The 14,105-nt window shown below is 38.9% G+C and overlaps 1 protein-coding gene across 1 annotated transcript in view; it reads left to right on the top strand.

Annotated features, from left to right (window-relative positions):
* The first annotated feature begins 763 nt into the window (after positions 1-763).
* CUNH11orf65 (chromosome unknown C11orf65 homolog) overlaps positions 764-14,105 on the top strand; it is a 61,681-nt gene continuing 48,339 nt past the window's right edge. The window contains exons 1-2 of the mRNA XM_045297763.1: positions 764-845; positions 9,852-9,955. Of these exons, the coding sequence (XP_045153698.1) occupies positions 9,872-9,955 (84 nt within the window). The 5' untranslated portion in view covers positions 764-845; positions 9,852-9,871. The remainder of the gene's footprint in view (positions 846-9,851; positions 9,956-14,105) is intronic.

Genomic DNA, 14,105 nt, shown 5'->3' with positions numbered 1-14,105 from the left:
TAAGGCTTGTGAGGTTATTCGGTTTCACTTAAAACAGTTGTAGGAGCTTCCAGATACGGAAGATGTATTGGGCTGCTCTTGGGTCACCTAACATTTTAAATAGCTGAGCAAAGAGGATTTTCTTACACAAAGAAATAAATTAATTTTTAGAGTTCACTGTGTCCCATCAACACTTTAATGTACTTGACTGAAGTAGCTGGACTTCATCATATACACTGAGCTCAACTCCGTAGAAAAAAGGACTTTGGATTCCCTTCCCAAATCTTGTTCCCACGTCACCCACAATGTCAGCGGGACTTCTGGCATGTCCAAACCTCTCCATGATCTACCGCGCTGGATGCCTTGAGCTTGCAAAGACTCGGCTAGTCAAGTGGCTTAGCCTCACGCCGCTACAACGCTGAAACATTCCACGTGTCTCCCTACAAGGAGGGGAAACCGGGTGAAGCTGGAATGCAAGAGTAGAAGGCGGGGCTTAGGGGGCGCCCTAGCAGAACGGAAGTGGTTACCTAACTTCCGCCCGCCGTTGTTACCAAGGAAACGAGCGGACCCCAGGCAGGGGGCGAGCGGTGAAAGGAACAGTTCGCGCCTTCTCAACCGGTACCACACCTGCTCCTTCTTGGTGACTGGTTAAATCCTGCCCAATCTCACTGGGCCTTGCAAACCCATTCTTCTGAGATTAGTGCCGCAAGGAGTCCGACTTCTTCCCCTGAAGCCCCTCCCTCTCGCCCCGCCCCGGCCCCGCCTCCAGCCTCGTTCACGGTCTCGCCCCGGCCCCGCCTCCAGCCTCCAGCCTCGTTCACAGTCTCGCCGGCGTGAATCTCTTTGCCCCGGGCATCCTCCTCCTGGTGAGAATGTGACCTCTTCTTGGGGGTGCTCACTGCCTATCCTCCGTTCAGAACGGCTCGTGTTTTTACCATGTTTTTGTTTGGTTCTCCATCCTTCACTTCATTATTTAGAGGTGAAAAAGGGGGAAACATTTTTTTAAAGGAGTTAGTAGTTACTTTTCTTTCTCGAGTTATAAAGTGGCACGGGTAAATAGGAGAGAAATTAAGACTGAAAGATATCCAGAGGATCTTTTTTAATAGGAGGACAAGATAGGTTTCATTCCTTGCAAGTCAATTTTAAAACAAATTACAGTTTCAAAGTTGAGTCTAACTGAGAATCTAAAGACAGCTTGTAGATCGGTGATGTATCATGTTGATTTGGTAAGGTACCTCTCATAGTAGTCAGTAAGCTTGCCAAAGCTTTTACGAGTGTGTCTACATCGGCAAGTCGGCCCTGGGTGTAGTAAAGTCCTGCAGTGTTTTGATACGTACTTTTAAATATATTACAATTTGTAATATGTTGATTAATGTACTTGAAGCTTATAATGAACCCTGTGAAATGGATATCGTTTCTTTTCTAGGCAGCAATCTGCCCCTATATCCATTTATGTTGTGCTCCATGACTACCAGACGCTCAACCCCCAATGTCTCCTCTTGCACCGGCAATTTCCCCCCAACTGCATCATTGTGGGGAGGAGGGCCCCCCACAAATCATCATAGGTCCGGTAGGCGTAATTGCACAGCGATAATAAGTAAAGCTTATAGTAAAGTAATAGAGAGCATGAGAATTAGAGGAGAGATTGGAATAAGTGGAGTCAGACACAATTCATGGTAGCATTGTCACCTCAGCCCCACTCAATGGTCCACGTGGGGGGAACCCGGCCGGGAGAGCAGGGGAGCCCTCAGGACTGAGAACCGGAGAAAGCTCCCCGGCCCCCAGGAGCCGGAGAGAGCTTTTTATTTATTGCTAACCAAGCGTTATCTCTTTAGGGGGACATCGTTACAGGTAACCACACATCACAGGAAGGGGCAGTACAACAGGCATATATATTGTAGGAAGGGAATGTATGATAGACATAAGCATAACAGGAAGAGGAAGAGCTAGGGGTGTGCCCATAGGAATGGGAAGATCTAGGGGTATGTATACATGTGACAAGATGGGTGGACCCTAGATTCATGATGGCAGCTAACCTTGGTCATCCTTGAGCGGGTTTGACCTCTCCGGTGTCTCCTACAAGGAAACAGACTATTATCCTTTTCAGAAGGGAGTGGGCTCTACTTGTTGTGGGATACACAGTGGTGTCTGCTTGCTCTAGATGGCTGATAGCTCTTTGGGAGAATGACCCCTAATCTACTCCTGATGACCTCCAAGTGTATAGTCATTCTCAAGCAGCTAAGTCTGGCATATATTTGGGGGAGACAGCTTGAGAGAAATCCTTCTGTTTCCCACACATCATGCCAGCACCATTTTAACATACCTTAATAGCTTTCCTATTTTATGTTTGAAAAATCCCCCAAATTCATTCCTTCTCTCCAGCTATCACCTCATTTCACTTTTACAATATTCCAAAGAGTTGATGCAGTCACTGTCTCAATTTTTCCATTCCTCAGCCAACCTCCTTGATTTTTTTCCATACCCTACTGCAACATACTTAGCAAGGTGACTAGCAACTTCATCTGGATTAATCGAGAGTTTTCTATTCTGAATTCACTTGTCTCGTAAGCAATTTGAAGCAATTTCCTATGGTTCCCTTTCTTGGAAAACATAGATCTTAGTAGTTCCCCAAGAATTTGATTTGTTAATAATACAGTTTTGAGCCCTTGAAGATCACTTTCTTAAGTATAAAGAGCCGTGGTAATTTAAGTAGTGGGTGGTGCTGGGCTGATAAATCCAGTCAGGAGTTCATTGGAAATCACCAGCAGCTCCAAGGGAGGAAGATGAAGCTTTCCGCTCCCTGAGAGAATTAAAGTCTTACCAAGTCACAGGGACAGTTCTACTCTGTCCTACAGGGTTGCTTTGAGTCCCTATCCATTGGATGGCAGGGACTTTAGTTTTTGTTTGCTTATTTAACATGACAATCACATCCTGACCTGTAGCATTTGTTAATTTCAACAATGTAAATATTATTTTTCAGCCTCAGAAGTAGGAAAGAAATTCACAGTAGCACACCATTTCAAAAAGCATTTTCACCATGCACATATGATAGACTAATGGTTCTCCACTGGGGTAAATTTGTCCCCCAGGGAATACTTGACAATGTTTAGAAACATTTTTGTTGGCCACAACTATGCTAATGGCACCAGGTAAACAGAGGCTAGAAATTTTGCTAAACATCTTATAACACATGAAATAGACCCTACAAAATACAGGGAAAAATTATATTTATTTATATATATCCCCAAATGCCAATAGTTGAAAAAGCCTACAATAAAAAGATAACCTGGGGTGGGGGGGGCGGGAGCGGGGAGGGAGGAGAAAAATGAGGACCTAATGTCGGGGGTTTAAATGGAGAGAAAATGTTTTGAGAAACAATGTACAAATGCGCTTTACACAATTGATGTGTGTATGGATTGGGATAACAGTTGTATGAGCCCCTAATAAAATGTTAAAAAAGAGAAAAAAAAAAAAAAGATAACCTCAAGAAAATATATAATAGTACAATATAAATAATAGTAACAAAAATGAATAGATAAAAGTTTTGAACATTTATTACCTTTATTTTACTTCCTGTCAGTTTAATAATTTACCATCATTTTAATAATGATTATGATTAAAAATCTGATTATTAAAAATTTAACAAAAAACAACAACAAACAAACAAAAAAACAAAACAAAAAACAAACAAAAAAATTTAACCATTGATGCTGTCAGATTAATACAAGACAACTCCAGTACACCACCCAAACTGCACCGGTCAATTTTCAGCATAATTGTCATCTGGTTTCTACTTGCCTCTCTGACCTTTTCTCCCCTCTCTTTTCTCTAACTAAGCTCCGTCACACCGTTTCTCTCTTTCATTTACTTGTGCAAACCCAGCTCATCCTTGTCTCTGGACATTTATCTTCTTCCCTGGAGCCCTACTCTACCCAATTTCTCTTTAATTGTCTTCTTTGCATTATGGGAAATAAGGGGGGGGATGTCTTTCTATCAAGGAGGCCTTCTTTGACTATTGGTGCTAAAATACCCCGACTGTTCTCTGCTCTGACTGTCACCATTCCTGTGTTTGTTTGGGTTTGTTACCTCCATAGTTTAACAAGGAACGTCTAGACTCACATTTTTACTTATTCTTGGTTTTCTTTCTTTCTTTGTTTATTTTTTGCTTTTCTAGAAAGAGAAGAAAAAGGCTAGATTGAAATTAGCATGGGAATGTCAGCAGTGGCTATATACTTTTCTCTTCCCATGTGTTCCTTTGATTTTCCTTTAAATTTAGCTATTAGCTGATGATTTCCAGCAATATCAGTGGCTACAGGGAAGAAAAGACGTGGCATTTTGCTTCTATTAAGATTTCTCTCCAGGGAACCCTGCTATATGGCAGTTCTCTGTCCTGTAGGGACACTCTGAGTTGGGATCAACTTGATGGCACACAGTACAACATACAAAATCACCACAGCACCCACATGTAAATACATAAACTCACCCCTCTCCTCATCTTCCCAATTAAAAAAAACCTCCTGCCATAACAATGCCTAAAATTTAACGGTTTACAGTATAAGATTGAGTTACTCTGATGCTAATTAAACAACTCATATTAGACTGCTTCAGAGAGAGGAGCTAGTTACCAATCATTCTATATCCAAATGGTCACAAATGATATGATCATGGGATTTATAATAATGGGGCTTCATTGTTGGATCATACTTTTTTTGATTTATATTAATATGTACGTTGGTATGAGCAATGACAAAATCATTTTGATTCTCCTGAAGTTCATATTGCTGGATTATGAAGTTAGAGTGACCCAGGCAGGCCAGCTGCCCTTCGGAGTCCTATTAAACCGTTAGCCTTTAAGGAGGTGTTTTCCTAGGAGTCACATTCAAGTTAAGCAGTGGAGCTGAGGTCGTTCTGCCTTAGGGGTTGGGCTCTTTTGGGGGAAGACCTGAGTGCAGCCAATGAGTGCAGCCAGCTTGGACGAGCTCTGGGGCCTGACTAGAGGCTATTTTAGGGTGCATGCATGTCCTTGTTGACTCTCTGTGGTCTGTCCTCTCCCTTGATCCCATCTTTTCGGTATAAACCTAAGAATGACCTATACATCTTTTCCTGCACTGTCCCCTCTCAGAGCTCTTTCCCTACATGTGACATGTTCAGGTGAAACTCTTCAAATCAAATTCTATCTATTCATGATACATTTATTTTGTTAATACTCATTCTTGCTGTTTCTCTAAGCAACTTAAATTTTTCCACTATGTAATTATTCCTGGTGGATCACAGCAATAAATGAAATGGGCTTTCTTTTTTCTTGTCCCTCTTCTGAGTGATAATTGTAAAATGCAAGTCAAATCATAGTCCTCTTCTGGCCAACCCTCCAGTAGCTTCCCAGTACACTAAAAGCAAAATACTCACTTTTCCAGTGGAGGCATTAGATACTCTCCCATCTGCCCCTGACCCCAGTTTTTAACAACCACGCCTTTCCCCTCTAGTTAGCTGCAGTCAGAATGGCCTTTTTATTCAACATTTTTATCTCAGCATCTGCTCACTGACTGATCTGTCTGCCAACATACTCATTCATGGGTTATAGGAAAGGCTCATTCTTCTTCATTGATGTTTCTGCTCAAATAATACTGAGGCATGCATGCAGAATTTTTTTAGTCTAATCTTGTCACTTATTATTTTATCCAATAAATTTTTATTTAAACACTTTTAAAATTTTATCTGATATTAGTGAAATATTGAGGAGCCCATTGTCATAGTGGGTTAGGTGTTGGGCTAACCACAAGGTGAGCAGTTCAAAACCTCTAACTGCTTCCAAGGAGAAAAAAGAGGCCTTCCACTCCTGTAAAGAGTTGCAATCTTGGAAATTCACAGGGGTAGTTTTACTCTGTCCTATAGGGTTGCTATGAGCTTGGTTTTGGAGTAAAAATATCTCTAGTCTCGAATTCCTACCCCACTAAGCCTAATCCAAACAGAAAACTAAATCAATTTAATTACTCAATATTAAAAGCCTTACAAGTGGCATCTGATATGCATGGGGTCCATCAGATATTGGAATATAGACTTTAACTTCAGGATACTATTCACATTACAGGAAACCAGCTGAATTTAAATAAAATTCAATGGCATTAATTATATTCACTATGTTATACAACCATCACCACTCTTTTCAAAATGTTTCCATCACACTAAACGGAAACGCAGAGCTCCTTGAACAATAACCTCCCATTCTCCCCTCCTCTCCATCTCTCCCTGCAGCTTCTCACTAATACTTATCTAAATCCATAAAGATATTACATATTATAAATATTTCATATAAGTGCGATCATACAATTTTTGTGGTTTGTGTCTGTGATGTTTTCAAGGCTCATCCATGTTGTACCATGTATCAAAACTTAATTTCCCTTTATGGCTGAAGAAGATTCCATTGAAAATCTACACCACATTTTATCATTCATCTATTGATGGACACTTGGTTGTGTTTAAACCTTTTCGCTATTGCGAATAACGCTACAGTGAACATTGGCGTACAAGTATCTGCTTTTATCTCTCATGGGTATATACCTACACATGCAATTGATGGGTCATTTGAGGGGAAGTCAAAAGTATTGATACAAAATCGTAGCTACCTTTCAATGTCAAAATGAGAAGATATTGTATCTCCACATATCCCCCATCTAGTTCAATACATTTCCCCAAGGCAATGTTTCCATAGCTCTAACTCTTCCACAGGGAGCCCTGGTGCATAGAGGTTACACCATTGGGCTGCTATCCTCAGGGTCAGCAGTTTGAAACCACTAGCTGCTCCAAGGGAGAAACATGCAGCTTTCTACTCCTATAAAGTGTTACAGTTCTACCCTGCCCTGGAGGGTCACTCTGAGCAGGAATAACCCTAATGGCAGGGAAGTGAATTATTCCCTAGCAAACCCTATGTGATTTGATTTACACCACACCAAAACAACAGTGTGGCATCCTCAAGGGACTCAAATTGCGGTCCTTTTCTATGTTCTTTAAGTCTAAGGAACATTCTATAGGTTTTTTTATAATGCTTTTTGATAATGAATGGCCTTTTATATAAAACATCCTTCATGTTGATGAAATCCATCTATTTTGTCTGACATTGTTGGTGATCTTGGTGTCATATCTAAGGCTAGTCAACCAAATTCAAGATCCTGAAACTTTACCTCGAGGTTTTCTTCTACATTAATTATGACATCTTTATACTTCAGAAAAATGTAACTCTAAAGAGAATGAAAAAGATCTGTGTGAACATGAAAAAGGTCTCCAACACATACTGTTAAAGTAAACATACAAAAATATGTATAGTGATGATATTAAATAAACCAACATCCTCTGTGTATGTGTGTAAAATATATGTGTATGTGCTTGTGTGTGTTGTGTGTGTACATAGAACTTTCATATGTGTAAATGTGTAGAAATCTGGAGGATTTACACATCTATTGATGTTTGAAGAGGGTACTGGGCTAGAAAAAATGGGGAGTGGAAGATTTCTCTGCTTATTCTATGTAGTTCTATTTTTGTTGAAATTTTTACTATAGAATGTGTTCCTGTATTATTTATGTAAACATTTTAAGTAAAAAATCTAGAGATTGACGTGAATAATTTTATTTTTAACTAGTATATATATGTTAATAAGGAACAATATTTCTCAATACAGTTTAAATATTGCCATGATTCTGTGGTTATTTATAAATAACCAAAATAACCATAATCCACTTGTTAACTGGCAAAAAAGAACATGAGGGTAATTAATTGAGGTATCCACCATGTTTAAAAATTCAAGATCATTACAAAAGTTCTATTTCTTTTTTTTTTTTTTTTTAACATTTTATTAGGGGCTCATACAACTGTTATCCCAATCCATACACACATCAATTGTGTAAAGCGCATTTGTACATCGTTTCTCAAAACATTTTCTCTCCATTTAAACCCCCGACATTAGGTCCTCATTTTTCCCCTCCCTCCCCGCTCCCCCCTCCCACATGAGCCCTTGATAATTTATAAATGGGTATTTTGTCATATCTTGCCTAGTCCGACCAAAAGTTCTATTTCTTCTCACATTTTAAAATTGAAGCTTTGATAAGATTGATTTTTTTGAAGTTATAATAAATGTCAGATAGAAAATCCATATGTTGCATTGTCTCTCTTAATATATAAAATGACAGTGTCCTAATATATTAAAATCAATTATCATACTGTTTACAAGGAAAATATTTTATTTTTAATGTTTTCTTTTTCTTTTCTGAAATGCCTTTTTGAAATGGGCAGATAAAAACAAAACAAAACAAAAAAAGAAATGGGCAGATAAACCACACTTTGTTAGTTTTCCACTTGTTCGCAGAAAAGAGCTTATCTCAAAATATTATCCTTTGTTCAAAATTTAAAAAAATTTAAGCTCATAATATTTCTTACCCTCATTTGTGCTAATAATTACCTATAAATAAAAAATAATTTGTGCTTAAAATGCTCAATCATACCATTTTTTCATTAAAACAATGTGCATAAGTAATTTTTATTGTCAAAACTAGTTTGCATTAATAATAAAACCAAAACCCAAGATATGGTTTATTGAGTGGTTACTATGGGCTACTCATTGTACTAAATATTATACAAATGAAGAATATAAAGTTTGAATAAGTTAAGTATCTTATGCAAGATCACACAGCTAAGTGTGAGAGAGAATTTTAGGTATGAACCTAATTGGTATCAACTCTGCCTATACTTAATTTACACCCCCCAAGGACTTATTTAAGCTGCCTACTTCTTCTGTCATTCAAGCTATCAAAAATTAAAATTAAAAAACCTGCCTGCCATTGAGTTGATGTTGACTCACAACCACCCAAAAAGATAGGGCAGAATGGGCCCTGTGGGTCCCGGGACAGAAAGCAACCTTTCTGAGGAGCGGATTATGGGCTGCAACTGCGATGCCACCAGGGCTTCTATATAAATAAAGGCAATGACGTTATTTGCATTGAGCATATCCTCCCCTGTTGTTAAAAATGTCAAACTTAAAAACCCAACCATGTGTACATTTAGGAAGAAAACACTTTTAACTCTAAGCTTTTAAATAGTTTTAAATAATAGAAGGAAAATAAAGTCCTGAACACATCTAAATGGGTTTTCATTTTTCCTATAAATAACATACTCTATAGACAGCTTTTCTGTTTGATCCTGGTCTTCCTAAACATGATGCCATCATGGGAAGTGACCCAGATTAAGGGTAAAAGTTGTAAAGCGTATGAATGTAATTGATATCAGTGAGCTGTACATTTGAGAAATGAAATGACAAACATTGTACAATACATTTTTTTTTTAAGGTTTACTTGAGGGCCTAGAATTGGGTTGGTGAAAGTCGGGGAATTTGAAACAGACAGGCTTGGTTTCACTCAGTATTTGCTTAAAGAGTTCTTGTCTCCAAAACCCAGGGGGTTGTTCTACGTTGTCTGATGTGTCAGTATGGGTTGGAATCGCCTTGATGGCAGTGAGTTTGCGTTTACAGAGTTAAGGAGGCGTGATCTTTACAGGAGCCCTGGTGGGATGATGGCTAAATGCTTGGCTGCCAAGTGAAATGTGGGTGATTCAAAACCACGCTTTTAACTCCTATAAGGATCATAGCTCTATAGGGACTTGGAGTAAACTCGATGGCACACAGCAAACACAATGTTTATGTAAACAGATTGTCATTTTTTCTCTCTCCTGGAATCCCTGGTTAGTTGATTAATAAAGGGTGACTTTTATTATTTTTATTATTTTGAAACCAAATACAATTTTCATTATTTCATTTATACAGACATTGATCTTTTCATAATGAAACATGTAAAATAATTTTAATTTTATTAAAATGACCTTTTGTTTAGTTTTCCTTTAGGATTTTCCAATGCGTTTGCAACAGGAATTAAACTTTTCAGAGAAACAAGATTTGGCTGCCAGAATCATTCAGCATGCCTGGAAAAGTTTCCTTGTGAGTTCACCGAATTTTAAAGCATCTTTAAAGCATTTACTGAGAGATAATGTACATACCATGCATTTTACTGGTTTAAAATGTACAATACAATAGTTTTAAGCATATTTACCGAGTTGCATAACAACTTTTCACTTTAAAAGTAGACATTTAAAAAATTTCCAAAAAAGTTAACATCAATTAAGTATTTTATTAGCTTCACAAATATTTATCACGTTCCTGATTGGGCCCTGTTCCTTTGATAAAGGCTAGTAGTAATGAAAACATCGTTAACTTACATATCTGGCTTTTACCTCTAAAGACCATATTTCTTGACTCAGAAATCAAGTTTATGAGCCGGTCCTAGAGTTATCCATTCTGCTGAATATTTATTGATTATGTAGTCCAAGTGAGATTCTAAAACCTCTGAATCTATGCCATAAGAAGCCTTGCTTCTTCCACTCTTTTTCTTGAAATGCTTGACCTAGGTGACGCCAGCAAGAAGCAGAACTACAATGAAGTGGCCATACTATGAGGAATTCCAAGTTAACCGCATAGAGAAGCTGCCTACAGAGATTGATAATTGGTCAATTATCAATGTATCATCTATCTCAACCCACTTACCACTTCTGAAAATGACAATGCCATCGTTACATGGAAAAACAACCAAGAAACCGGGCTGATCCGTAACACATAGTGCTCCCTGAGCTAGTCCAGCCATTCCCAGGGGGTCAAGTCACCCCCCTAAAGTCTCAGACTTCCTCATTATGCCCGCCCAGAATTCGAAACCCATAATATTATGAGCATGATTAAATGATGGCTGTTTTGCCCTACTGACAGATAACCACCAGTATTGTTACGTCTTCTTTTAAGGCGGGCCAACCTAGAATTTACAACAGACTTTTCAGCTTGTTGGGGCCACCATCCAGTCGGCTCCAACTCCTAGTGGCCCCGTGTAAGACAGAACACAACACTGCTCAAACTGGCACCAGCCTTACAATTGTTCTAAGGTTTGAGCCAAGGTGTTGATCCATTCTGTGGAGAACCTTCCTCTTTTTCGCTGCTTTACCAAGCCTGATGTCCTTTTCCAGGGACTGGTCTCTCCTGACATGTCCAAACTACCTGGGATAAAATCTCACCATCCTTGCTTCTAAGGAGCACTCTGGATATACTTCTTCCAAGAAAGATTTGTCTGTTCTTTCGGCAGTCCGTGATACTTCAGTATTCTTCGCCAGCACCACAATTCAAATGCCCCAATTCTTATTCGGTCTTCCTCAGTCAATGTCCAGTTTGCACATGCATATGAGGGGATTGAAAATACTGTGGTTTGGGTCAGGCGCACCTTAGTCCTTAAAGTAACATCCTTGTTTTTCAGCACTCCAGAGAGGGCTTGTGCAGAGGATTTACCCAATGCAGTGTGTCATTTGATTTTTGACTACTACTTCCATGAGCATTGATTGTGGATCCAAGCAAGACGAAATTCTTGACACTGTCAATCTATTTCCATACATCATGATGTTCCCGATTGTCCAGTTGTGAGGATTTTGGTCTTCTTCACATCGAGTGGTAATCGTACTGAAGGCTGCAGTCCTTGATCTTCATCAGCAATCCCTTCACGTCCTCCTCACTTTCAGTAAGCAAGGGTGTGTCATCTGCACATCGAAAGTTGTTGATAAGCCATCTTTCAATCCTGATGCTTAATTCTTCTTCTTGTAATCCATATATTCTCTGATTATTTGCTCAGCATACCGGTAGAACAAGTGTGGCGAGAGGATACAGTCTTGACACACATGGTTCTTGATTTTAAACCATACAGTATTCTCTTATTTGGTTTGCACAACTGCCTCTTGGTCGGTGTATAGTTTCCACGTGAGCACAATGAAGTGTTCTGGAACACTTCTCAAGCCTATCCACAGCTAATATCCTTGACTAATTAGCAACTACCTTAAATTAGTGCTTTAATCCTTTCCGAATCAATGTAAGAATCTCATAATGGGTTGACCACATTTATCCCCTTTCTGCTTGTGTTTTCATTGTCAGATGTGTGTTTTGCTTATACTTTTGTTTTAAATTTCAAAAGACATTATTGTCTTTGTTTTAAACAATATTCATTTAATTTATCAAGCTTTATTTATCTTTCCAGAGCCTCTTTCCTTCTGGAAGTTCTCTGCTGCTCTGTGGTGTTCCTTGAGAAATCCCTACAGTACCATATTTTAAAGCAAATACCACATGCCTATTATGTCTCTTCTGCAAACCACACAATGCCTTCACACATTAATTCCCTATTCCCTATATGCATTGTACGTATATGTGGATTATTTATGTGGGAGCATTATATGTGAAAAACGTAGTACCATATATACTTGAGTATAAGCTGACCCAAATATTCCGAGGCACCTACGTTTACCAAAAAAACCGCATTAAAAATGTACTGAAAAACGAGGCTTATACACGAGTATATATGGTATTTCTTTTAGGGCAGGTTTCTTTTGAAAAAATGTTCTGTCAGCTTTCATTTGTCTGAAAACATTTCTTATTTTTTTTAATGTTAAAAAATATTAGCATACATAAAAAATCTCTATTAGCATTCTACTTAAAGATGTCGTTCCATTATATTCTGACTTCTGTAGTCCCTACTGAAAGGTCAAGCATAAATTTAATTCTTTCTACTAATAAACAAAAATTGATTGTTTTATAACTCTAGGAAGGACTTAAAAAGAAGCCCTGGGAGTACAGTGGTTCCACACTGGATTGCTAACACAAGGTCAGCAGTCCGAAACTCTCAACTGCGTCTCAGGATGAAGATGAGGCTTTCTGTCCCATGCAGAGTTACAGTCTTAGAAACCCACAGGGGTAGCTCTATTTTGTCCTATCGGGTCACTATGAGTTCAGAATTGACTGCAGTAGCAGCGAGTTTGGTTGGCAAGCTTAAAAATTCAAGATGGTCTCATTGGGTTAATATCAAGGTTTCAATCAGAATGTGCTCTTTCTGGGGGCATGTATTCATTTCCTAGGGTTACCATAACACAGTATCAGAGGTAGTTTATGAGAACAAAAATTTAATGTTTCACAAAAAATTACTGCTTCACCGTTCTGAAGGTTGGTAGTCTGAGTTAGAGTGCTGGCAGGGACATATTCTCTCCAAAGGTTCTCGGGGGAGATTCTTTCTGAGGATTTCCGTGGTTTGCAAGATAATTCTGTTGTCTTATAGCTCTTCTTTCTCTTTGTGTCTGTTTCTCCTCTTTTACAGCAAACCCTAAATGGAAGATTAGAAATCTCCTTACTCTAGTATGACTTCATGTTACCTTCATTGATAATATCTTCAGAGTATTTTAAAACAAGGTTATGTCCACAAGTCATAGTGATCATGACTTCGGCATAAAGTTTTGGGGAACATAATTTAATCCATAACAAGGCTCTAGGGTTTATTCAATTTTCCCCTAGAGAGGCTACCAACATGCTCATGGACTCTGCTACTTCCAAAGTCAACGATGGCCTACCAAGACTTTTTCATATCACATGATTCTGAAATTCATTCCCATGCCTTGCTCCTTTCACTGATATTGGTCCTGTGATTACTCTGGGATTACTGAAATAATCCAGGATAATCCTCCTATGTCAAGGCTGGTTACAGTTTTAGGTGCCTTTGAATCAGTTCCAGCTCTCAGTGACCCTATCTATCTATATACAGCAGAATGAAGCACTGCTCTGTCTTTTGCCATCCTTGTATCCATTATTGCAGCCATTGTGTCCATCTGCCCCATTGAAGATCTTCCTCTTTTTTTGACGATTTTACCAGGAATTATAACCAAGATGAAGACTCACCACCCTTGCTTCTAAGGAGCAGAACATTCTGCCTGTCCCTCCAAGACAGAGTTGTCTGCTCTCCTGGCAGTCTGTGGCAAAGTCAACAACCTTTGCCAACATTGTAAATATATTCCAAGGTATGAATTCTTAGGTCTTCCTTGTTCACTGTTCAACTTTTGCATGTTTCTGAGGCGATTGAAAACACCTTGACTTTGATCAGGCACGCTTTAGTCTTCAAAATGAAACCTTTGCTCTCCCACACTTTAAAGAAGTCCTTTGCAGCAGATTTACCCAGTGCAATACTGCCAGAAGAAGTCAGCTCCTACCACAATCACTACGGGTTCAGTAGGCGCAATTGTACAGC

This window comes from Echinops telfairi, unplaced genomic scaffold, assembly GCF_000313985.2.
Source record: "Echinops telfairi isolate 266 unplaced genomic scaffold, ASM31398v2 ScPeMD7_7421;HRSCAF=8459, whole genome shotgun sequence".
NCBI lineage: Eukaryota > Metazoa > Chordata > Mammalia > Afrosoricida > Tenrecidae > Echinops > Echinops telfairi.
Note: the sequence above shows the minus strand (reverse complement) of the source record. Positions and strands in the feature narration are given on the sequence as shown.